Genomic DNA, 27202 nt, shown 5'->3' on the forward strand with positions numbered 1-27202 from the left:
GTTAAACTCCATTAATTGAATCATAAATGCAGTTATTAATATACAAATAAAATTTAATAAAATTAGATAAGCTAAAGCTCTTTGTTTCAATAAGATACAGTTTTGTATATATTCCACTTTGTTGATAAGAATAGGCATAGATTTATAAATACAATATTACTAAATAATGTGTAAATTACTCATGATTGAAAGTAGAATTTAAGTTGCTAATTATTTCACATCTGATGTTACATCATTTATTATTTTAAATATTTGAGCCACGCAGCTTTCATTTTAAGTACATTTGATTTATCTGAAACTCATCAATGAAGTTGAACAATTAAACTCATTAATATTCATCAATTAGTATAAAGGTACTTTCTTTTTAATTTTGAGGCTTTACAAAGCTTTCTGCAAGAGCACCAAAATGACTTAAACTATCTCAGCACCACTGTGAAAGAGATGTCAAGGAAAGCACCCTCTCATATAAGCCAGAGATATCAATCAGAATTTGAAGACATTGAGGGTCGATGGAAGAAACTCTCTGCCCAGCTGACTGAACGTTGCCAAAAGCTAGAGGAGCAAATGGCCAAACTCCGAAAACTTCAGGTAATTCAAGATTTTACTTTTTATATTGATTTTTATTTGTTTCTCTCCTAATGATGTTATACAATTAAAAGACATAGTCCCTTAAAGTCAGTGATAAGGCCAAAAGATACAAATTTGTCTCGAAGGACAATAGTTTGCCTATTGATTTTAAGAAGGCATTAAGAATTCTGTTTCTTTGATTTTCTTTAGAATTAGCTTTTTTCCACCATTACCAACAGGAATTAAAAAACTTTTCAGCTCAATTCAAAGCCCATCTTCTTTTTAGTCTTGTTATCCTGTAAATAATTATTTAGCTTATGAATAAACCCACTTGTGATGCAAGAGACTGCTTGCAGTGCAGGAAATTTTTTTTTTTCCTGAAAAATACATTGTTATTTTGGTTGTAAAATAAAGAATGTATACACACACACACACACACACACACACACACACACACATATATATACACACAGGCTAACTCACATGTCAGCTTTAATTGTAACATGTTATCTAGAGCTGGGGGACTTGCTTGTTGGCTCAGAGGTAAAGAATTTGCTGAGTGGATATATGTGTGTGTGTGTGTGTGTGTGTATATGTGTGTTGTTGTTCAGTTGTGTCCAACTGTTTGTGACCCCATGGACTGCAGTGTCCCAGGCTTCCCTGTGCTTCACTGTCTCCCAGAGGTTGCTCAGATTCATGTCCGTTGAGTCGGTGATGCCATCCAATCATCTCGTCCTCTGTTGTCTGCTTCTCCTGCCCTCAATCTTTCCCAGGATCAGGATCTTATCCAATGAGTCAGTTCTTCGCATCAGGTGGCCAAAGTATTGGAGCTTCAGCTTCAGCGTCAGTGCTTCCAATGAGTATTCAGGACTGATTTCCTTTAGGATGGACTGGTTTGATCTTGCAGTCCAAGGGACTCTCAAGAGTCTTCTCCAACACCACAGTTCAAAAGCATCAATTCTTCGGCTCTCAGCCTTTATGGTCCAACTCTCACACCCATACATGACTAATGGAAAAGCCATAGCTTTGACTAGACGGATCTTTGTTGGTAAAGTAATGTCTCTGCTTTTCAATACACTGTCTAGTTTTCTCATAGCTTTCCTTCCAAAGGGTAAGCGTCTTGTAATTTCATGGCTGCAGTCACCATCTGCAGTGATTTTGGAACCCAAGAAAATAAAGTCTGTCACTGTTTCCATTGTTTCCCCATCTATGGCCATGAAGTGACAGGACCTGGTGGCATGATCTTAGTTTTTTGAGTATTAAGTCAGCTTTTCCACTCTCCTCTTTCACCTTCATCAAGAAGTTCTTTAGTTCCTCTTTGCTTTCTTCCATAAACGTGGTGTCATCAACATATCTGAGGTTATTGGTATTTCTCCCGGCAGTCTTGGTTCCAGCTTGTGCTTCATCTAGCCTGGCATTTCATATGTATTCTGCATATAAGTTAAGTAAGCAGGGTGACAATATACAGCCTAGACGTACTCCTTTTCCTATTTGGAACCAGTCATTTTTGCAGGTCCAGTTCTAACTGTTGCTTCTTGACCTGCATACAGATTTCTCAGGAGATGGATAATGTGTTCTGGTTCCCATGTCTTGAAGAATCTTCCACAGTTTGTTGTGATCCACACAGTCAAAGGCTTTGGCATAGTCAATAAAGCAGGAGTAGATTTTTTTTTTCCTGGAACTCTCTTGCTTTTTCTATTACCCAATGGATGTTGGCAATTTGATCTCTGGTTCCGCTGCCTTTTCTAAATCCAGCTTGAATATCTGGAATTTCTCAGTTCATGTAGTGTTGAAGCCTAGCTTGGAGAATTTTTAGCATTACTTTGCTAGCTTGTTAGATGAGTGCAGTTGTGTGGTAGTTTGAACTTTCTTTGGGACTGGAATGAAAACTGACCTTTTCCAGTCCTATGGCCAGAGCTGAGTTTTCCAAGTTTGCTGGCATATTGAGTATAGCACATTGACAGCATCATCTTTTAGGATTTGAAATAGCTCAGCTGGAATTCCATCATCCCCACTAGTTTTGCTCGTAGTGATGCTTCCTAAAGCCCACTTGATTTCACATTCCAGAAAGTCTGGCTCTAGATGAGTGATCACACCATCATGGTTATCTGGGTCATTAAGATCTCTTTTGCATAATTCTTCTGTGTATTCTTGCCACCTCTTCTTAATATCTTCTGCTCCTGTTAGGTTCATACCATTTATGTCCTTTATTGTGCCCATCTGTGCATGAAATGTTCCCTTGGTATCTCTAATTTACTTGAAGAGATCTCTAGTCTTTCCCATTCTATTATTTTATGTCTTTGAATTGTTTACTTAGGAAGGCATTCTTATCTCTCCTTGCTATTCTTTGGAGCTCTACATTCAGATGGGTATATCTTTCCTTTCTCCTTTGCTTTTCACTTCTTTTCTTTTCTCAGCTATTTATAAGGCTTCTTCAGACAAGCATTTTGCCTTTTTGCCTTTCTTTTTCTTTGGGATAGTTTTGATCACTACCTCCTGTATAATGTTACAGACCTCTGTCTGTAGTTCTTCAGGCTCTGTCTATCAGATCTAACCCCTTGAATCTATCTATCTATCTATCTATCTATCTATCTATCTATATGTATGTATGTATGTATATATGGGGTGAGGAAGCTTCCATGTTGATGCAGTGCTAAAGAATCCGTCTCCACCCAGGAGACGTGGCTTCGATCCCTGGGTCAGCAAGATACCCTGGAGAAGGAAATGGCAACCCACCCCAGTATTTTTACTTGGAAAATCCCATGGACAGAGGAGCCTGGGGGGCTACAGTCCATGGTGTCACAAGATTCGGACATGACTTAGTGACTAAACCACCACCACCAAATAAAAAGTTATCTGCCATGTAATATACATAATTTCATCAGCATATTTCACTTGTAATTTTATATATAAATTTGATCCCATCACCTTCCACAAAACAACTTCTACTACCTTAATTTGTTTGAATAGTGCCACCTAATTACCCAAGCATTAGTAAACCAACAACTGCACTGTAGTCTAAAGTTTAAAACATTTGGTAATACAGGTGATATTTCTCTTATGTGGTAACTTATTGCAAAAAATGTTAATGTTGGAAAGAAGCTTGAAAGCATGATGGAAAAGCATCGGAATAGCACGCTTCTGGTTTTAAATCCCAGTCCAGCTACTTAGTTGTTTTTTCTTACCTTTCACAAACCAGAAGACCTAGCAGTTTTACATTATTTTTTAAAGCACAACATCCACAGTAATGTCTCTCGAGGTATGAACATATGCATACACATACACACACATATAAAAACACACTTTTTGTCTGTGCTTGTGGCAAAAGAGGGTACAGGTACATGGTCCTTGCCATCAAGGAGCCCATGTCTGGTGAAGGACAAAGGGACGTGTATCCATTTCCTATTGCTGCAGTAATAAGTTGTTGTAAATTTAATGGCTTGAAACAGCACACATATATTGTGGTTCTGGGTATCAAAAGTTCAATATCAGGCTCAGTGGGCTAAAATCAAGGTATGGACAGGGCTGTGTCCTTTCTGGAGGCTTTAGGAGAAAATTTATTGCCTTGTCACTTTTAGTTTTGGGAAACTACAATCTTGGCTCATGTTTCCATCTTCATCTTTAAAGCCAGGAGTGTAGCACCTCCCAATTTCTCTTTTACACTCTTGCTTCTATCTTAATAAGAATCCTTTGATCATATTGTGTCCATTTGGATAACCCAGGATCATCTCTTTATCTTGATATCCTTAACTTTTTTAAATATAAATTTATTTATTTTAATTGGAGGTTAATTACTTTACAACATTATATTGGTTTTGCCATACATCAACATGAATCCACCACAGGTATACACGTGTTCCCCATCCTGAACCCCCCTCCCTCCTCCCTCCCTGTACCATCCCTCTGGGTCGTCTCAGTGATATCCTTAACTTAGTCACATCTGCAAATTCCTTTTTGCCATGTAAGGCACCATATTCACAGCTTCCAGGGTTAAGGGCCTGAAATCTCAAAGGGTCATTATTTAACCTATAGCATGGTAAGTAAATAAAATAGTGCAGTGAATATGACAGTGGAAAGAGAAGAAAAGCAACATATCCTGGGAAAAGGAGTTATGAAGTGTTCTTGGGATATGAGTTCTCTGACTACACCTTAAACACGTAGAATTTAGGCACCTAATAAAAGACGGAGAAAGAGCTCCTGACAAAATGGAGCAGCATGGTCAATTATCTGAAAGTTGTTCAATATTGGAGAGATAAAAGATATGTCTGGAGAGTAATAAAAGAGGTGTTTGGAGAAGTAGTCTGAGAGTAGATCACAAATAAGTTGGATGCCATGCTTTGGAATATGAATTATAATCTAACCATGATGGGATTAAACATAATGATAATGTGGAACTATTATTGGTACTTCAAGAGGAGGGAGATACAATAATATCTGGGTGTTTTTTAAGCATCACTTTGAGAAGAAGAAGGAGGTGAGAAGAATATTGGTACCACTGGGGAGAATGGGTTAGAATGGGGTGAGACTGAAGTAGATACCAGAAAGAGCTAATGTAGTTGTCAAAAAGGCAGTGGTAAGGTCTGAGCTAGGACAGTGGCGATATGGGCCAAAGAGCAAAGCTAGATTCAAGAAATGCCAGCCAGATAATAATGTTGAACTCTTTCGATTTAGTCAGATGCTTTTAAAGTCATTATTATTTGTTGTATTGAAGAGGGAAATTTCTGAGAAGCACACATTTTGAATAGAAATCTAATTAAGAAAGGGCAAAATAGCTCATCTGGATAGCATAGTTGGATTGTAGGCAGATAAAGAAGTTTGACAGACCACACACTTGAAATGTAGCCCTAAAAGGAACAAGAAAAATGGCATTATGTGAAAAAAAATTAGTGGGATGTATTGGCTATTTACAAATAAATAAAGATGACATTTTCCATTTGATCATTACGTCAACTTGGTTGAGCAAATCAGAAATTAAAAGCACAAGTTTTCTTTCTTTAAAGATGACAACATCTTGGTCTGAAAGTTCTCCACTGGAGGGGCTATTTAAACTGTCAACTGTAGAGAACAATTTGTGGAAGTGCACGTTTAGGGAGGCTATAAAGACACCATTACATTGAGTTTATTGTTCGTAGTTTGTTTTATGTACTGTAAGGGCACATTGTTAGTATTATCATGAGTTGTTTTGTAACTTAAAATTTCTCTAGAGGGGGATATGATTTAATGTTCTCAAGAGTAACATCATAAAACCACATTTGGTAGTAATCTTTTATTTTTAACAATAGCAGACTTCATACGCCAGTGCTCATACAGCAGACCATAAAAATGCAGTCTTAGTGGAAATATTCTTTTCCTGAAGAGCTACTTAAAGATATTCTTCAACCATGGGAATTGTTCGCAGGCTTGTGTTCAAACATATCACCATGATGAATTGTGTCAAGGGAAATCAGCACCCCAATAATGTGTTAAAATGGGTCTCTGATTCCAGAATCACATAAAAACCTTGAAGAAGTGGATGGCTGAAGTTGATGTTTTCTTGAAAGAGGAATGGCCTGCCCTTGGAGATTCAGAAATTCTTAAAAAACAGCTGAAGCAGTGCAGGGTAAGATTTTTTTTTTATATATGACACTTCTTTATATGAAGACTTTGATATGGAAACTATTATTTAATGATATCAATGGTTCTGAACCAGGGGCAATTTTGTCCCTCTAGTGGACATTCAGCAATGTCTGGAGACATTTTCATTTGTCTTAACTTGTGGTGGGGTAGATGCTGTTGCCTTCTAGTAGATTGAGGCCAGGGACATATCTTAATATCCTACAATGCAAAGAACAGCACCATGCAACAAAGAATTAGCCCATCCAAAAGGACAGTAGTGCCAAGGTTGAGAAACTGGGCTAAATAAGAGAGAAATAGACAAAATATTGTCTTTTATTCAACACTCACTTTACAATATTATTTTTATATAGCATGCAGTTTAAGCTAAAGGTAAATGATTTTTTTTGAGCTACTTGTTATATCTTATTACAAATTGTCAGTAACACTATGTTGCTCTTTCCATGTATGTCACACTGTAGTATAATACAAGACATATATTTTGAAATAGTATTTATTATGCCATTGTCATGCAGTGGGAAGAGAAAAATCTAGCTCTTTCAAGAAATTTTTTGTGAATAAAAGCTTTAAAAGCGAATCCATTTTATCAATAACCTTCACGGCATCTTGCTATAAACTGCTGCAGCATACTATGTTGGAAAATCAAACCTCCTTCAAAAATAGTAATTTATAAAGCTCATCATTGTTGCACTGTTTTCAAACATGAAGTATTAAGTTTATTTACTTTGGTAGCTAACCTAAGTAGGCTATAGATATATAATTCCCCATTTCATTCATGCCATAAAATTGAACATTTTGCAGCATATATTTCAGATTTTAAAGGACAAAATTCATATGTAGTGTCAGGATGCCTAATTATATGTTTCTGTGTAGCTATGTTGCATTTCTAATTGTTGTGGTAACTTTTTCGGCTAACTTAAATTGTTTCCTTAGCTTTTAGTCAGTGATATTCAGACAATCCAGCCCAGTCTAAACAGTGTCAATGAAGGTGGACAGAAAATAAAAACTGAAGCAGAGCCAGAGTTTGCTTCTAGACTGGAGACAGAGCTCAGAGAACTTAACACTCAATGGGATTACATATGTCGACAGGTATGTCCCATCTCTTTTACGGTGACTTGCTTCATTTTAATTATGATTTCTTAATGTCTCCCTTCACCATGGCCCTTTTAAAAAGTTCAGTCTCTGTGTTGATGCTTTAAAGTATGGTTAAGTAAAACTAGCCTTTGTCTAACATATAAATTATTTTCATAATATATATTTAGATACTGTATATTCATCTTATTGGAAGTCCTAAAATGATCTTATTGAATACAGCTGTCATTCTGGACAATAAAGCCTTTTTCTTAGGTATTATTTTTCTTGAATCTTTTCTCCAAAAGATTGCATAACTTAATACATGTAATTGGATCAACAAAGATAGTTTACAATTCTATACTTGATACAGAAATAAAATGAATGAGTAATGCATGTATATGTACAAATATAAATATGTTTTGCTTTTGATTGTAAGATTGATGAGTTTGGCTTCTTCAATACATCTCTTTCAATAAATGGATTAAGATTGGGAAATAGTTGAGAACAGCTTAGTAGAAAAAAAATATAAGATAAATGTACATTCATATCTGAGTTCCTCATTTTTATATGGAAGAGTGTTTTATAGATATTTATTTCCAATTTCAAGATTAAATTGCAGAAGAGTAAATATTACATACAAGTAGCATACATCAAATACTTCTGGTTCAAAAGTGAAATTTTGACCTAAAGCAATGATTACTTTTTAATGCACCAATACCTTTTTGAAGTTAATGAGAGGTTTCATTTTATGTGTATTAGAGTCAGTCTGTCTTTTGTTATTTCTAAGTAACCTTTCAAAGTTGAAAAGAAATCATGCCAAAAGGCAAAAACTAAATTTGAAAAAGAAAGAAATTGAGCCGAGGAAAAGTCAAGGCAAGTCACCCAGCTAATACCATCACTGACAAATGCTCAACTGTTCTATTAACTCACCGATGAGATAGCCCGGGGTCAGCTAGCTTGCATTCTTCTCCTGGAGTAAGTCAGTTCCAGAAGGGATGTTAAGAGAAAAAAATAATATTACTTAGAGAATAGATTATATCATTGATGTTTTCCTGGAAGGCCAGTATGAAAAGGATTTGTTTGTTGAATGTTTTTAATGGATGAATAGAAAGAGCAACACCAATTTATTTAGAGCAAGGGAGGAAACAATAGCAAAAAAAAAAATCTTTATGAGAAAATGGGTGGCAAAGAAGAGTCATTAATTTTCTTATATAGCACAGTGAGGATTTACTATTCATGCCAAGTACAATGGGGAGCTATTAGACGTTTAGGTATAGGAGTGACATCATGTAAATATTTGCTATATATTCCTCTTATATGAAAGGACTGAAGGGGCATGAGTGGAAGCATGTAGGAATTACAGTTGTTCAGGTAGGAAATAATCCTGGCAAATAACAAGGGGAGTATTAGTGGAGATTGAGAGACACAAAGAAACTGGAAATGTATATTCCTCTTGTGACACTGTGTTTGGTTGACTGTCCAAACCTCTTCCAATAATTTTCCAAGCTCTTCCACAGAGACAGAGGTGATTTGAATTCTTGCTGCTCTGTTTCATTACTGTTGATTGTTTTTATATATATTTCCCATTATACAGTAAGTAGCATGAGGAAGGGAGTGTGTTATCTAGGCAAACTGAACCAAAGTGCTTGTGTCAGTCAAACTTTGTAGAAATTCTGTACTTCCTTGCCACCTCCATCCAGCAAGCTTATCCCACTCAATGTGATTGTTTATTTTTCTTGTTTCTTCTAACCAATTAGGCAAGTTCTTCCTTGTTGCATTTTTGATCAGGGCTTTCACACTCACTTCCACAATCATTACTCTTACTGCTAACAACACATTCCTTTCTTGATTTTATGTTTTATTAGACCCCGTTAGAAATGGCAGTACTTGATGAAAGATAAGGCTTGTGGAAAGTTCAGGGTGACGGGGACGAAGGGATCAAAGGATATTCAGAGTTTTCTGTTTTGAGCAGCAGTGTTGGACACCGCACCTTCTATGAAGGAAGGAAGAAGTGTGTGCTAAGGGAGAAACACAGTTGACCAGCTTGGTAGAATGATCAGTGCTTCTACTTTGGTCATGTTTATTTTGGAGGAGTACACAGTCAAAATGCTTCTGGAATCCAAGTGAGGTATTTAAAGTGAGCATATAAACTATATACAGAGAAATAAAGATAACATCTATGTAACTCCTATCTGATAATGAAAGCATTTGTCAGACCCACCGTCCCTCTGAATTTTTTGCCAATTTAGATGAAATAAGAACTCTTATGGATGGGGAAGACTTCCTTGTGGATGGAGAGGCAAACAATGTGTAAGGGCAGAGGCTCTGGAACCAGGTTGCCTGGGTTTAGATCTTGCCCCCACCATAAGCTACCCCTGTGAGCCTGGAAAAGTCGCTTTATCTCTGCACTTCAGTTTCCCAGTCTTTACAGTGTGATGATATTTCTACTTACTTTGTAAGAATTTTAACATTCTTCTATAGTTAAATGAGTGTGTGTATAAGGTGTGTAGATCTGTATCTAGCACAGAGTAACCATTATGTACACACTTGTTCAATGAAATAAACAAGGAGAGATGAAATAGACATAAAGCTGCCTATATACAATTGTAAAATATGTGTAATTTTTAAAAAAATGTATAGATATATATTTTGATTATTGGTGACTATAAACTTAGAGTTACCAAGAAACACTGGATTGAGCAGCAAGGTGGGTGCCATTCTGGCACCTTGCAGATCATTATCTTTCTCTGATTCAGTACATCTTTTGGGTTCAGTCATCCACAGACCCCTGGGTCACTCTGCCTCATTCCTTATGTATTTTAACACCTAACTCATGGTTACTCCTGTCCTAATTCTGGGTGATTTCAGTATCTTCTTAGATGGTTCTTCCCATTCCTGAGCCCTCAGTTACTTAATACCCAGTCCAGTGATTTTCATCTTCTACCCTGCCTCAGCCACTCACTCCCAGCTTCATAACCCAGACAATGTTTCTAGCAGTAACGTCTTCACCCTTAAGCATCCTGCCCTGCAGTCTCCAGCATACACACAATACAGTCACTGTGGAGCCTGTATGGAGATTCCTCAGAATTAAAATAGAGCTGCCTGAGGATCTAGCACTCCCACTTCTGGGTATATTTCCAAAGGAAACAAAATCAGAATTTCTCAAAGACATGTCTGTACACCCAAAGTCATTGCAGCATTACTCACGATAGCCAAGATAAGGAGACAACCTAAGTACTGGTCAGAGAGAAACACATAAAGAAGATTAAGTGTGTGTGTGTGTACATACATGTATACACACATACATATAGACAAAGGAATATTATTCTGAGAAAGAAAGAAAGCCTGTGATTTGCAACAATCTGGATGAAACTTGAGGGTATTATATTAGGTGAAATAAACCAGATAGAAAAAAGACATGGGATCTTAAAAAGCCAAACTCAAGAGAGTAGAATGGATACTAGGGCTTAGAGAGTGAGGGAGATAAAGAGATTCTGGTTAAGTGGTACAGACTTCTCATTTATGATGAGGGAGTTCTTGGGATTTCAAATTCCATGGACAGTGGAGCCTGGCAGGCTACAGTCCATGGGCCTGCAAAGAGTCAGACACACCTGAGTGACTAAGCACACACATAGCACATTTACAGGACGGTGACTATAGCTGACAATTCTATATTATATAAAGTATTTTATAATTTCTTTACATATGAACCTTGCTGGGAGAGTAAATCTTTAATGTTTTCATAATAAAAAGAAAAATGGTAATTATATGTGATGATGAAGGCATTGACTAATCCTGTTGTAATCATTTCACATGGTGTATGTACCTTAAACAGCGTTTTATGTCAATTGTATCTTAACAAAGGTTCGGGGGGCGTAGAGTGGGGTTGGGCAATGCTGAATGTTAGATTTACAAATTCTGAAACAGGAAACGTGAAGAACTTCCTGTTTTATAAAGCGGTTGATGCAGTGTAATCTGCTGAAACTGCAGGGGTGGATTGGGCAATTTCAGGCTAGACAGTTGGCATCACTCAGGTAATAAAGGTGAAGGAGAAAGTATGATTTTAACCTCAACCTTTTCACAGAAATCCTTCTAAAATGTGAAACCACAAAAAATTAATCTCTTCCTCATCAGTTGTAGAGCAGAATGTTAAATTTGGAAAGACCTTGGAAATCATCTAGTCCAACTTTTAGGTTACTTAAGAAGTGGAGATAAATGGAGTGATGTTTCCAGATTCACTTAGCTTGTTAGTGATTGATTGAATCCAGGTATCCTGATTCCAAAGCTGGTATTCCTTCCAGTGTACTCGTTCTGTCACTTCAAAATGACCTCCTGCTTTTCTTTCATTTTAAAATCACTCCTGATCCCTTTCTTCTGGTTTTGTTTTATAGCATGCATTTTGCATATAGTTTTTTGCTACGAGTCTTTGGCTAATTTGTTAGTCATTCTAATATTATTGCCACTGTGCCAACTGCCTCCAAAGATTATAGCAGCATATCCAAGTAGAAATTTAACAGCTTGTTTACTTGGGCTTATTATAGGTTCATTGACTATACAAAATCATCTTTGTACTTTAGTATAATTGTTAGATATGTGGTTCTAGCTGTTATAATGAAACATACACTTATATTTAAATAGATCAAGTTCTACATTCTCCTAGGAGAGTAAAGTACTTTAAGTAGCTTTAATTTAACTACATTAGGCTTAAGGTAGTTGTAAAGTATAAGAAAAATTAACATGAACATGGTACTGCATATATTTCATATTTGGTAAAGTACCATGAAAATGTTGTTTTATTAAAACTATGCCTTTTATATTAAGACTTTAAAAAGATGCACTCTACTTAATCCCAGAGAGAAGAATAGCATCATTTGAGTAGAGTTATTTTTTAAGGTAAAAGAGATGCACTATATATTGTAATCCTAATACTAAATTGAAATTTTCCCTCAGTGTGTTACAGCAGGGTACGTTGTGTAAGCTATTAACATGCATGATCTCTTGGGTATTTTAAGTTTTGCTATCTTTCTAGTTAATAAGTAATAAATTCTGTATAAATTAGTATTTCAGAAACATGAGACTTTATAAAGCAAGAGTCTCCTATCACACATGCTTTTTTACACCTTTTTTAATGTAAAATTATATACTAGACAGTTTTTGCTTTAGTACAGATGTGTCAGTGCTCCATGGTAGCCCATTCTGTGTGTGTACATGTGTATCCCACAATTAATTTAACTGATCTTCCATGAAAGCACCTTTGGGTTTGTTTTCAATATGTTGCTATCTTCAAAGCTGAATTGAATAGTGTACGTGCGACTACATAACACATCGTTTTATATGTGGAAGAGTAGGCTCAAATTGATGAACATTAAGGCATTTAATGCATTTTGCCAGTTTACTGTCTAAAAGCTTTAACTGTGGTGTATATTTCCCTAAACAGGTATGAAACCTTTGTTTTCCCACATCCCTGCTCAAACTTGGCATTCTAATTAGTCTTTTTTCTAATCTCATGTTTGAAAATATAGTAATTTAACTTCATTTGCTATTATTTAATTATAAATGATACTGAGCAAATTTTCACATATATATGGCCTCACTTTAATTTTATTTCTGTAAATTACATGACTATCTTTTATTCATTTTCCTTTTCTTATGAGAGTTTTATATAGGTATATGATTATTAAGTTCCTAGGATATTTGAAATTGTAAAACAGCATCAAAGAGTGCAAAGAATTTCTACTTCTATGTATGCCAATAAATTCAGTTTTCCAACTGAAACGTATCATGAAAAAATGTTTTTCTTCACTCTCCATTTGCAGAAAAGAATTGCCATATACAACAGCTAAATTGTGGTCTTAGGGGAATCTGTTCATTATGTCAAGTAAATGCTTATATCTTATTTTAACACTAATGGGAAATTAGGTGTATCCAATTGCCATGAGTTATTTTCCTCATTTATGTAAGCTATTTACTTCTGGCTTCATCTTTTCCAAGCTTTCTATTGTTTACAGACTCGTCAATAATAGTATAATGATAATGCTTTATGACTTTTAATATTCATGCCTTACTTATTGGTTTGTTTTATGGAAGGTCTGTGCCAGAAAGGAGGCCTTAAAGGGAGGCTTGGATAAAACTCTAAGCCTTCAGAAAGATTTGTCAGAGATGCATGAATGGATGACACAAGCCGAAGAAGAATACCTAGAGAGAGATTTTGAATATAAAACCCCAGATGAATTACAGACAGCAGTTGAAGAGATGAAGGTAAAAGAAACCAGATAAAACAAATTGTGATTCTGCACAGTCTTCTCTTTTCTTGGTTTAATAATAGAGGTTGCTTTTTGATTAATTTAGCTTCAACTTTGATATGCATTGTATAGAATGCTTAAACTTTTTATTTATTAATTTTGTGTATTGTGGTCAAAACATAAATATTGATAATCACAGTTTGGAACATTTTCCCCTTGAAATTATGTACTATTAAGAGATTAGACCCAGCTACTCATATCAGATGTTTCTAGCTGATGCAAATTCAAACTGGAAAAGTGTCAAAGTGTTGGTGAAATGGCAGTTGAAAATGTCAATAGGCTTTGTTAATTTGGTGCTTTAAAGGGGTTTCTTACAATTTGGCAGTACTAAATATTTCAGCTGCTGGTATTTAATATGGATAAAAGGACTGTATTTACATGAGCTTCTCTTGAAACAGTAAGATAAAATAAATAACATTGATTTAGGACCAAGGAAACTGGTATATACCTAGGTCTTGCAGGTGAAGCCAGGTAATTGAATCTACACAATGGCATTGTGGTATGACCCTGGGCAACTCAGTAGTCAGTGTAATCCTCTTATTTTTTCATGGGTAAATCATGTCATTTCATACTTGAAAGTATGAACTGAAAAATAAAACTTGCATGTAAGTAAATCGGCTACCTCAGAGTGAGCACTCAATGATTTGCAGCTATAATGATAAATATTATCTTCATGTAGTAGCAATAGCATATTATTTAACATTAGCCTAAGTGAACTATTAATAGATATTTGTTTGGTTTGAAGCCTCATGACAGAGCAAAATCATTTTAGAGCCAGACACTTGGGTTTAAAACCTGCTTTGACCCCTTGCCAACTGTGTAACCATGGGTAAGTCACATAAACCCAGTGAACTTTCATTCCCTTGTTTGTGATCTGGATATCAAAATACCTGCTTTTCAGAATCATGTGAAAGATGAAACATGAAAGTCCTAATGTAATACACAAAATAGATGCCCCAAACTAGTTAACTATTATGATTTTTATTATCATTGCTGCAAGGCAAGAAATTAATTATATGTCCTTTGTTATATAGTTTATATGATTATTCACTGAATATTGTAATTAAGAGCAGAATGTACTCACATGAAGTGAGTACAGATGTTTAACTGTATTTTACAGATATTTAAACTCAGACGTTTAAATATCAGAGGTATATTATGGCTTTAGTTACATGTGAAACTGAAAGGGAAGTCGCTCAGTCGTGTCCGACTCTTTGCAACCCCATAGACTGTAGCCCGCCAGGCTCCTCTGTCCATGGGATTCCCCAGGCCAGAATACTGGAGTCGGTTGCCATTTCCTTCTCCAGGGGATCTTCCTGACCCAGGGATCGAACCCAAGTCTCCCACACTGCAGGCAGACACTTTAACCTCTGAGCCACGTGCTGCAATCCTTAGTTACATGTAGAAAATAAAATTGAAATATAGAAGAATGACTGTATTTGGGAAACAGTAATAGTGTCTAGAGTATTAAAAGCTAGAAAATCATTCTCATCTAATAATATCATACATCATTTATCATGAAATATTCATAAATTCATGAATTCATTCATTTATCAAGAAATATTGTATACTTACTGTGTCAAACACCCTTCCAGACATAGAATATAGTAGTGAGCAATACATAAAAGCCACCTGACTTCTTAGAATTTGCATTCTCATTGGTGACAGGGCAGGCAAAGAAGGGAGAAATAAACTCATTTGAGATCATGAGAATTTGCCTAAAAATAAGCCAATGTTGTGAAATAAATCATAGAGTCGAGTTGGGAGCTGAGGGTGGTGAAATGCTGTTTTACAAAGGGTTGATATGTAGGGTATTTGTGAGGAATTATATTTAAAATGAGATACGAATCATAAGAAAAAGGCAACCTTACAGAAGTATTATCGGGGCACATTCCAGTCAGAGGGGAGAGTTCCTGCAAAGACCCTAAGGCTATCTGGGAAGAGAATGAAGCCCACCTACCTGAAGAGAGTAAAACAGGACAGATGACCTGAGATGATTTGGAGAGGCAAAGTAGGTGTCTGCTGACAGCAGATTTGTGGGACACGGAGGGCTTTTCATTCTAAGTGAAATGGAGAGCCGTCAGGAGGTCTATAATTATTTTAGGTTTGACTGTGGGGAGGTCACCATGAGGGAAGTTACGTCATTACAGAATATGAGAGCTGGAGTGTACTTTGAAAGGAAACTTGTTCACGCTTCTCTTTGTTGGTCAGAAAACAGGTATTCCTAGATAGGTCGAATAGTTTACTCCTAGTCGTAGGCTTTATCTGAATAAGTTTCCCTCTATCCCTATTCCTTTCTAAGCCACTCTATCATATGCCATTCATTCCATTCCATACTGTTGTGTAAAGCATGTGCCTCCCTATTGCCTTTGCCTTCACATCTCAGCCCTTCATGGCTGTTCTTACACTTTCTGTGCTGTGTAGCCACGGCTTCAGGTCCCAAAGTAGATAATCAACAGTCAGCACACGTTCAGCTGTTCTGTTTTTCCCATTTCCTGTGTTTGTCTCTGGCCCTCTTCCCTCATTCTTTGAACCCTTTGCTTATCTGGCTAACTGTTCAGTCAGATCCCTTTTTCTTTTCCAGTACAGGAGAGTAGACTGTCTCAAATTTAAAACTAATTTATAAAAAAATCCCTGACATGAGTGGCCCAGCCCCTCAGTCCACATTGATTTGCATGTTTAAAAAACTGATCTAGCTACAATATTGGTGCATATGGGCATAATAGTGAAAAGAGGAGCAGCTCAGACAGCCTGGGCCAGTAGCAGCAAAGGGAGTTGGCATTTTCTGGTCTTCTGTCTGCCAGTCAAGGTAATCGCTTTGTCTGTTTCCCTACACAAAATGCAGTGATAAAACCTTGTCCAGGCCTTCACCTGTGCTCGTGTTGAGAGCACATTTATCTTTATTGTTTGAAGAGGGTGATACATCTACTCTGGCATCTCTCCTCAATATACTCAGATAAAAAGTAGAGACTTTTTTCTTTTTATTTACTTTCTGCTCCTGTATTTTACTTGATAATCCTGCTTTTTACCTTTTTTCTGTAAACAATTTTTTTATATTAGCATCAAAGAGCCAAGGGAAATTTGATTGGAAACGTCTTATTCCAAATGTCTTTAGGAGGCCTGCAATAAGTCTGATTTGAAATTTTATATCAATCCCTTTTAAAAAAAATTCTGGAATTTCAGTTTTTCACTATTTTCTTTTTAATTTTTTTTATACTGTGTTAACTCCAGTCCTAGGGTTTACCTGGGCTTCAGTTCAGTTGCTCATTTGTGTCCAACTCTGTGACCCCATGAACTGCAGCACGCCAGGCTTCCCTGTTCATCACCAACTCCCGGAGCTTGCTCAAACTCATGTCTATCAAGTTGGTGATGCCATCCAACCATCTCAACCTCTTTTGTCCCCTTCTCCTCCTGCTTTCAGTCTTTCCTGGCATCAGTCTTTTACAATGAGTCAGTTCTTCACATCAAGTGGCCAAAGTATTGGAGCTTCAGCTTCAGCATCAGTCCTTCCATTGAATATTCAGCACTAATTTCCTTTAGGATTGACTGACTGGTTGGATCTCCTTGCAGACCAAGGGACTCTCAAGAGTCTTCTCCAACACCACAGTTCAAAAGCATCAATTCTTCAGCACTCAGCCTTCTTCACGGTCCAACTCTCACATCCATACATGACTACTGGAAAGACCATAGCTTTGACTAGATGGACCTTTGTTGGCAAAGTAATGTCTCTGATTTTTAACGTCTATGTTTGGTCATAGCTTTTCTTCCAAGGACCAACTGTCTTTTAATTTCATGGGTACAGTCACCATCTACAGTGATTTTGGAGCCCAAGAAAATAAAATCTGTCATTGTTGCATTGTTTCCCCATCTATTTGCCATGAAGTGATGGGACCAGATGCCATGATCTTAGGTTTCTGAATGTTGACTCTTAAGCCAGCTTTTTTGCTCTCCACTTTCACCTTTATCAAGAGGGTTTTTAGTCCTCTTCTCTTTTTGCCATAAGGGTGGTGTCATCTGCATATCTAAGGTTATTGATATTTCTTCCAGCAATCTTGATTTCAGCTTGTGCTTCATCTAGCCTGGCATTTTGCATGATGTACTCTGCATATAAGTTAAATAAGCAGGGTGACAATATACAGCCTTGACGTACTCCTTTCCCAATATGGAACCAGTTCAATGTTCCATGGCTGATTCTAACTGTTGCTTCTTGACCAGCGTACAGATTTCTCAGGAGGCAAGTAAGATGGTCTGGTATTCCGGTCTCTTTAAAATACCTTCACTTAATATACATGTATTTGCTGTTCTCATTTTATGGAGAACAGGCTCGTGCAATGATTCTTGCAAAGGAGTGAGCATCAGAATTACTTGGAAGGCTATTAAAACAGAGTTATATGGCCAACCCTAGGATTTCTGATTTAGTGAATCTAGGCTGGACCCTGAGAATTTTAATTTGTAATAAGTTTCCAGGTCATGCCCAGGAGTAAGTTTGGTGGTCCCAAGGAACCATACTTAGAGAACCGCTAGTTCAAGATACTGGCAATGAAAGGTGTCCGAGTTTATGATGGTTAGCTTCATAGAAATATATGGAACAGGGGACTTCCCTGGTGGTCCAGTGGTTAAGAATCTGCCTTGCAGTGCAAGGGATACAGGTTTGATACTTTGTCCATGAAGATGCCATATGCCATGGAGCACCTAAGTCCATAGAACACACTACTGGGTCAACACTCTAGAACCTATGAGCTGCAACTACTGAGTGCACGCACTGTTTCTACTGAAGCCCATGTGCCTAGGCAACCTGTGCTCCACAACAAGAGAAGCCATCACAAAAAAGTCCGCATACTGCAACTAGAGAAAGCCCACGTGCAGCAATGAAAACCCACTACAGCAAAAATAAGTAAATAAATCTTAAATATATATATATATATATATATATGGAACAAAAGCTACCACTTGTGAGGAGGATTATGCCTAAACTATACCATTTAGTTTTCTGTCTTTAGAATGTAGAAATCATCAAACTCAAATCCAAATCCTATAACACATTTGAATACCCTCTTAATCATATAACCCATGGTTGCCCATGGTGTGTATTGTCCATCATTACCAAAAGTAATAAACTCAGCTTATTCAACTGTGGGAGTATTGCTGTGTGTTACTATGAAGACTAACCTTGAGATGAGCTTTCAAGCCTAAGTACAGTGGAGAAATTGTTCATGATCTCCTTTTCTCATATCTTTCTTCTCTGAACCTTTTGAAATTATAAAACTGATTAAAAAAAATTTATGAACATCTAAATAGCAAGGGGAGAAACTTTTCATTATGCATTTTTGATAGTTGCGTGGGTTGTTAATAACTTGTATAAAATGTAATTTCATTCACTGGATGCACTGGATCATGCTTCTCCTCATGGAGGATTTGAGATAGGCTTAAGACAAGCTGTGTGAAAGAAAACATGCAACTCCCAGGATGATTTACTTTAAACTCACTGAGCCTCAGTTCTTGGATGTATAACATAAAGGAAACAAAACTCATTTCACACGATTTTGTTAAAGATCCAGTGAGTTTACACATATAACATGTCATGGCACACAGCGGCACACACTAAGTGATTAATATTTCTCAAAGACTTTTTATATATATATATTTTCTTTTTTAAAAATTTTACTTTATTTTACTTCAAAATACTGTATTGGTTTTGCCATACATCAACGTGAATCTCCCACGGGTGTACACGTGTTCCCAATCCTGAACCCCCCTCTCACCTCCCTCCCCATACCATCTCTCTGGGTCATCCCAGTGCACCAGCCCCAAGCATCCTGTATCCTGCATTGATCCTGACTGGCGATTCATTGCTTATATGGTATTATACATGTTTCAATGCTATTCTCCCAAATCATCCCACCCTCGCCCTCTCCCACAGAGTCCAAAAGACTGTTCTATACATCTGTGTCTGTTTTGCTGTCTTGCATACAGGGTTATCATTACCATCTTTCTAAATTCCATATATATGTGTTAGTATACTGTATTGGTGTTTTTCTTTCGGGCTTCCTTCACTCTGTATAATCAGCTCCAGTTTCATCCACCTCATTAGAACTGATTCAAATGTATTCTTTTTAATGGCTGAGTAATATTCCATTGTGTATATGTACCACAGCTTTCTTATCCATTCATCTGCTGATGGACATCTAGGTTGTTTCCATGTCCTGGCTATTATAAACAGTGCTGCGATGAATATTGGGGTGCACGTATCTCTTTCTATTCTGGTTTCCTCAGTGTGTATGCCCAGCAGTGGGATTGCTGGGTCATACGGCAGTTCTATTTCCAGTTTTTTAAGGAATCTCCACACTGTTCTCCATAGTGGTTGTACTAGTTTGCATTCCCACCAACAGTGTAAGAGGGTTCCCTTTTCTCCACAGCCTCACCAGCATTTATTGCTTGTAGACTTTTGGATCGCTGCCATTCTGACTGGTGTGAAGTGGTACCTCATTGGGGTTTTGATTTGCATTTCTCTGATAATGAGTGATGTAGAGCATCTTTTCATGTGTTTGTTAGCCATCTGTATGTCTTCTTTGGAGAAATATCTATTTAGTTCTTCGGCCCATTTTTTGATTGGGTCATTTATTTTTCTGGAATTGAGCTTCAGAAGTTGCTTGTATATTTTTGAGATTGTTTGTCAGTTGCTTCGTTTGCTATAATTTTTTCCCATTCAGAAGGCTGTCTTTTCACCTTGCTTATAGTTTCCTTTGTTGTGCAGAAGCTTTTAATTTTAATTAGATCCCATTTGTTTATTTTTGCTTTTATTTCCAGAATTCTGGGAGGTGGATCATAGAGGATCCTGCTGTGATGTATGTCGGAGAGTGTTTTGCCTATGTTCTCCTCTAAGAGTTTTATAGTTTCTGGTCTTACGTTTAGATCTTTAATCCACTTTGAGTTTATTTTTGTGTGTGGTGTTAGAAAGTGTTCTAGTTTCATTCTTTTACAAGTGGTTGACCAGTTTTCCCAGCACCACTTGTTAAAGAGATTATCTTTAATCCATTGTATATTCTTGCCTCCTTTGTCGAAGATAAGGTGTCCATAGGTGTGTGGATTTATCTCTGGGCTTTCTATTTTGTTCCATTGATCTATATTTCTGTCTTTGTGCCAGTGTCATACTGTCTTGATGACAGTGGCTTTGTAGTATAGCCTGAAGTCAGGCAAGTTGATTCCTCCAGTTCCATTCTTCTTTCTCAAGATTGCTTTGGCTATTCGAGGTTTTTTGTATTTCCATACAAATTGTAAAATTATTTGTTCTAGCTCTGTGAAAAATACCGCTGGTAGCTTGATAGGGATTGCATTGACTCTATAGATTGCTTTGGGTAGTATACTCATTTTCACTATATTGATTCTTCTGATCCATGAACATGGTATATTTCTCCATCTATTAGTGTCCTCTTTGATTTCTTTCACCAGTGTTTTATATTTTTCTATATATAGGTCTTTAGTTTCTTTAGGTAGATATATTCCTAAGTATTTTATTCTTTTTGTTGCAATGGTGAATGGAATTGTTTCCTTAACTTCTTTTTCTACTTTTTCATTATTAGTGTATAGGAATGCAAGGGATTTCTGTGTGTTGATTTTATATCCTGCAACTTTACTATATTCATTGATTAGCTCTAGTAATTTTCTGATGGAGTCTTTGGGGTTTTCTATGTAGAGGATCATGTCATCTGCAAACAGTGAGAGTTTTACTTCTTCTTTTCCAATTTGGATTCCTTTTATTTTTTTCTGCTTTGATTGCTGTGGCCAAAACTTCCAGAACTATGTTGAATAGTAGCAGTGAAAGTAAGCACCCTTGTCTTGTTCCTGACTTTAAGGGAAATGCTTTCAACTTTTCGCCATTGAGGATAATGTTTGCTGATAAACCCAAGGCGAAACACCACAAGACACATATTAATCAAATCAACAAATATCAAACACAAAGAACACATATTAAAAGTAGCAAGGGAAAAACAACAAATAACACACAAGGGGATTCCCATAAGGATAACAGCTGATCTTTCAATAGAAACTCTTCAAGCCAGGAGGGAATGGCAAGACATACTTAAAGTGATGAAAGAAAATAACCTACAGCCCAGATTACTGTACCCAGCTAGGATCTCATTCAAATATGAAGGAGAAATCAAAAGCTTTACAGACAAGCAAAAACTGAGAGAATTCAGCACCACGAAACCAGCTCTCCAACAAACTAAAGGATATTCTCTAGACAGGAAACACAAAAAGGGTGTATAAACCTGAACCCAAAACAATAAAGTAAATGGCAATGGGATCATATTTATCAATAACTACCTTAAACATAAATGGGTTGAATGCTCCAACCAAAAGACAAAGACTGGCTGAATGGATACAAAAACAAGACCCCTATATATGTTGTCTACAAGAGACCCACCCCAAAATAAGGGACACATACAGACTGAAAGTGAAGGGCTGGAAAAAGATATATCACGCAAATAGAGACCAAAAGAAAGCAGGAGTGGCAATACTCATATCCGATAAAACAGACTTTAAAACAAAGGCTGTGAAAAGAGACAAAGAAGGACACTACATAATGATCAAAGGATCAATCCAAGAAGAAGATATAACAATTATAAATAAATATGCACCCAACATAGGAGCACCGCGATATGTAAGACAAATGCTAACAAGTATGAAAGGGGAAATTAACAATGACACAATAATAGTGGGAGACTTTAATACCCCACTCACACCTATGGATAGATCAACTAAACAGAAAATTAACAAAGAAACACAAACTTTAAATGATACAATAGACCCGTTAGACCTAATTGATATCTATAGGACATTTCACCCCAAAACATTGAATTTCACCTTTTTCTTAAGTGCTCACAGAACCTTATCCAGGATAGATCACATCCTGGGCCATCAATCTAGCCTTGGTAAATTCAAAAAAATTGAAATCATTCCAAGCATCTTTTCTGACCATAATGCAGTAAGATTAGATCTCAATTACAGGAGAAAAACTACTAAAAATTCCAACATATGGAGGCTGAACAACACACTTCTGAATAACCAACAAATCACAGACGAAATCAAAAAAGAATCAAAATATGCATAGAAACGAATGAAAATGAAAACACAACAACCCAAAACCTGTGGGACACTATAAAAGCAGTGCTAAGAGGAAAGTTCATAGCAATACAGGCATACCTCAAGAAACAAGAAAAAAGTCAAATAAATAACCTAACTCGACACCTAAAGCAACTAGAAAAAGAAGAAATGGAGAACCCTAGGGTTAGTTAAAGCAACTAGAAAAAGAAGAAATGGAGAACCCTAGGGTTAGTAAAAGGAAAGAAATCTTAAAAATTAGGGCGAAATAAATGCAAAAGAAGCAAAGGAGACCATAGCAAATATCAACAAAGCCAAAAGCTGGTTCTTTGAAAGGATAAATAAAATTGACAGACCATTAGCCAGACTCATCAAGAAACAAAGGGAGAAAAATCAAATCAATAAAATTAGAAGTAAAAATGGAGAGATCACAACAGACAACACAGAAATACAAAGGATCATAAGAGACTACTATCAGCAATTATATGCCAATAAAATGGACAACATGGAAGAAATGGACAAATTCTTAGAAAAGTATAACTTTCCAAAATTGAACCAGGAAGAAATAGAAAATCTTAACAGACCCATCACAAGCACGGAAATTGAAACTGTAATCAGAAATCTTCCAGCAAACAAAAGCCCAGGTCCAGACGGCTTCACAGCTGAATTCTACCAAAAATTTAGAGAAAAGCTAACACCTATCCTACTCAAACTCTTGCAGAAAATTGCAGAGGAAGGTAAACGTCCAAACTCATTCTATGAGGCCACCATCACCCTAATACCAAAACCTGACAAAGATGCCACAAAAAAAGAAAACTACAGGCCAATATCACTGATGAACATAGATGGAAAAATCCTTAACAAAATTCTAGCAATCAGAATCCAACAACACATTAAAAAGATCATACACCATGGCCAAGTGGGCTTTATCCCAGGGATGCAAGGATTCTTCAATATCCACAAATCAATCAATGTAATTCACCACATTAACAAATTGAAAAATAAAAGCCATATGATTATCTCACTAGATTCAGAGAAAGCCTTTGACAAAATTCAACATCCATTTATGATAAAAACTCTCCAGAAAGCAGGAATAGAAGGTGCATACCTCAACATAATAAAAGCTATATATGTCAAAGTCTTTTTAATGATAAAGTTACTATAGCCAAAATATGATTTGCGTCAAACAAATCCCATGCTCAGTGTCAAAAAACATATTTATTTTAGAATTTTGAAGTAAAATTTCAATTGATTAAAATCAGTGAAGGAAATCATTTAATAGTCAAAAGAGCTTGCATTTGCCATCATATTTTATACATCTTAAGGCATTATGGGCCTAAATCCAAAGACATAACAGGATCATGTTGAAAAGTAGAAAGGCATTTTATATTTTTGTCCATTTACCTGCGAGAACCTGAATTTCTTTACCTGAGGTCTTCTGAGGCCACTGAATCCCACTTTTTCCACCTGAGTCTGGCTTCACATACCAGGAAATTAACATTTCCCCAACAGTGTTCAACCAATGATGGGAAATGGTGTGTGAATTTCTCAGTGTCCTCACCCTTGAGTGGGATAAACCTGAGCCATATGTTTCCTGCACTTCCCAGCTGGCTCAGTGGTGAAGAATCTGTCTACCAATGCAGGAAGATGTGGGTTTGATCTCTAGGTAGGGAAGATCCTCTGGAGAAGGAAATGGAAACCCACTCCAATATTCTTGCCAGGAAAATCCCATGGACAGAGGAGCCCAGCAGGCTACAGTCCATGGGGTCACAAAGAGTTGGACATGACTGAACAACTTAACACACATACACACACACACACACATGTACACATGTTTTGTAGGCCTTCCTAGCAGGATTAAACTTTTCACCAACAGCAGTTGCTGGGTTTAATAAGTATACCCTTCCCATCTCCATTCTTTTTCCATTCCCCACCTCCCTACCACAATTTCCTTCACATCACATGTAAATGACTTACGCTTGAAAGCTTATCTCAAGGTTAACCTTCATAGTAACACACAGACCAACAGCAACACTCTGTAGTTGTACAAGTTGAGTTGATTACTTTGGCATTGAAGGAGAGTACACACCATAGGCCACCATGGGCTGTATGAGTAAGAGGGTATTCAAACCTGTTGTAGGATTTGGATTTATGTTAGATGATTTAAGGGAGAGTTTAAGGGCTTTGCTTTGGATTTCATGTTGTCACCAAGTAGGAGTAACTCTATGATTGGGTATCTTAATACATTTTTCCTAGAAGGAGAGAAGACTAGAGTGATACTGAACATATAATTGGTAAAGATACAGCAGTGACTGACTAACCAGGATAGGGAAGTATCTGATCTTTCTCTTACTTGATTTCAGTTACTTAACACTTTTCTGTTATAATATGTTCCCAAATATAGCATTAAGAAGACTTATTTCTGTTAATTATCTTTTGATTTAAATAATGATATTTGTACTGATTTCATTATTCATCCATCTGAGTAATTTATAAGTAGTTTCAGTTCTGGTCTATGAGATTTTTTGAACCTAGTTAGCATTGAAATATTTATTTCTTGCTTATTTTGTGTGTGTGGATATATGTGTATGTGTTTGTGTACGTATTCTCCACAAATACACATCTGTATACAGACTACTTTTCAAACTATTCTGATTAAAGGTCTCTTATATTCTGAGTATATTTTTCCTTCAAGTTTCCAATTGTAACCAAACTGAAATTTATGGAAGTGATTGGAGTCAGTATTGGATTTATTTTTATTAATCTCTTTCTAATGGAGATGTTATAAGGAAGAAAAATTATGATACATAGAAATGCATCTTAGAAGTCAAATCATTGCCTTGCTATTAAGAGAGCATTTTTTTTTCCAGAGAGCTAAAGAAGAGGCCCAGCAAAAAGAAGCAAAAGTGCAGCTCCTCACTGAGTCCGTAAACAGTGTCATAGCTCAAGCTCCACCTGCAGCACAAGAGGCCTTAAGAAAGGAACTGGACACTCTGACCACCAACTACCAGTGGCTCTGCACCAGGCTGAATGGAAAATGCAAGACGTTAGAAGTCAGTCACTTTTCTTGATCTTTATCAATTACTACATGTTAACTTATGGTTATATGTGAAGTTCTTAATCTTATAATGATTAAGAACATGAACTCTGGTTTAAGGATTACTTAGGCTCAAATTCCTCAGTCAGGCTAACTTACAAATTAGCTACGGGGGGCCATTTGCTTAATGTTTATAATTCTATTTCCTATCTGTAAAAAGGACTTAAAAATCAAAGGATGTTGAGAAAATTAAATTAACTGTTATTCTGTTTAAAGTACAGAGGGAGGCTGAAGAGGAAAAGGATATATACGTGTATGTGTGTATATGTTTATATAACTATGACTGATTTGCCTTGCTGTATGGCAGAAACCAAGAGAACGTTGTAAAATAACTATCCTCCAATTAAAAGGAAAAAAGAGAAGTATTTAGCCTAGCACTCAATAAATGTGAGCCGCTCCCTGTCTAGATCTTTTTATTATGACAATTATTAGGTCACAAAATCCCATGAATAAGTTTTCTCAAGGTTTATATTGGGTTGGCCGAGAAGTTCATTTGGGTTTTTCTATAAGCTATGGTGATTGCAGCCAGGAAATTAAAAGACGCTTACTCCTTGGAAGAAAAGTTATGACCAACCTAGATAGTATATTCAAAAGCAGAGACATTACTTTGCCGACTAAGGTCCGTCTAGTCAAGGCTATGGTTTTTCCAGTAGTCGTGTATGGATGTGAGAATTGGACTGTGAAGAAGGCTGAGCGCCAAAGAATTTATGCTTTTGAACTGTGGTGTTGGAGAAGACTCTTGAGAGTCCCTTGGACTGCATGGAGATCCAATCAGTCCATTCTGAAGGAGATCAGTCCTGGGATTTCTTTGGAAGGAATGAGGCTAAAGCTGAAACCCTAGTACTTTGGCCACCTCATATGAAGAGCTGACTCATTGGAAGAGACTTTGATGCTGGGAGGGATTGGGGGCAGGAGAAGAAGGGGACGACTCAGGATGAGATGGCTGGATGGCATCACTGACTCGATGGACTCGAGTCTGAGTGAACTCCGGGAGTTGATCATGGACAGGGAGACTTGGCGTGCTGCGATTCATGGGGTTGCAAAGAGTTGGACATGACTGAGCGACTGAACTGAACTGATAAGTTATAATGGATGTACCCAAATGAACTTTTTAGGCAAGCCAATAGAAACTGGTGTCTCAATTGATTGCCAACCATGTAACTGTATCAAAAACAATCTATGATTCTCCCTGTGAAAGTATTGTTTACTAACAGTGGGTATATTGCCAAGTAGCAGAAAACTTAACCTGCTATCAAATGCTGATGCTACCAGATACAACAGACTAGCTGGGCTTTAAATGCTTCCCTGGTAGCTCAGTCAGTAAAGAATCTGCCTGCAGTGCAGGAGACCTGGGTTTGATTCCTATTTGGGAAGATCCCCTGGAGAAGGAAATGGCAACCCACTCCAGTATTCTTGCCTGGAAAATCCCATGGACAGAGGAGCCTGG

The 27202-nt window shown here is 36.9% G+C and overlaps 1 protein-coding gene across 1 annotated transcript in view; it reads left to right on the forward strand.

The window, feature by feature from the left end:
• DMD (dystrophin) overlaps window positions 1-27202 on the forward strand; it is a 2235978-nt gene that overhangs the window by 794451 nt on the left and 1414325 nt on the right. Inside the window, exons 23-27 of the mRNA XM_052663429.1 lie at window positions 376-588; window positions 6053-6166; window positions 7114-7269; window positions 13342-13512; window positions 25529-25711. Coding sequence (XP_052519389.1) covers window positions 376-588; window positions 6053-6166; window positions 7114-7269; window positions 13342-13512; window positions 25529-25711 — 837 coding nt within the window. The remainder of the gene's footprint in view (window positions 1-375; window positions 589-6052; window positions 6167-7113; window positions 7270-13341; window positions 13513-25528; window positions 25712-27202) is intronic.

Source organism: Budorcas taxicolor, chromosome X, assembly GCF_023091745.1.
Source record: "Budorcas taxicolor isolate Tak-1 chromosome X, Takin1.1, whole genome shotgun sequence".
Taxonomy (NCBI): Eukaryota; Metazoa; Chordata; class Mammalia; order Artiodactyla; family Bovidae; genus Budorcas; species Budorcas taxicolor.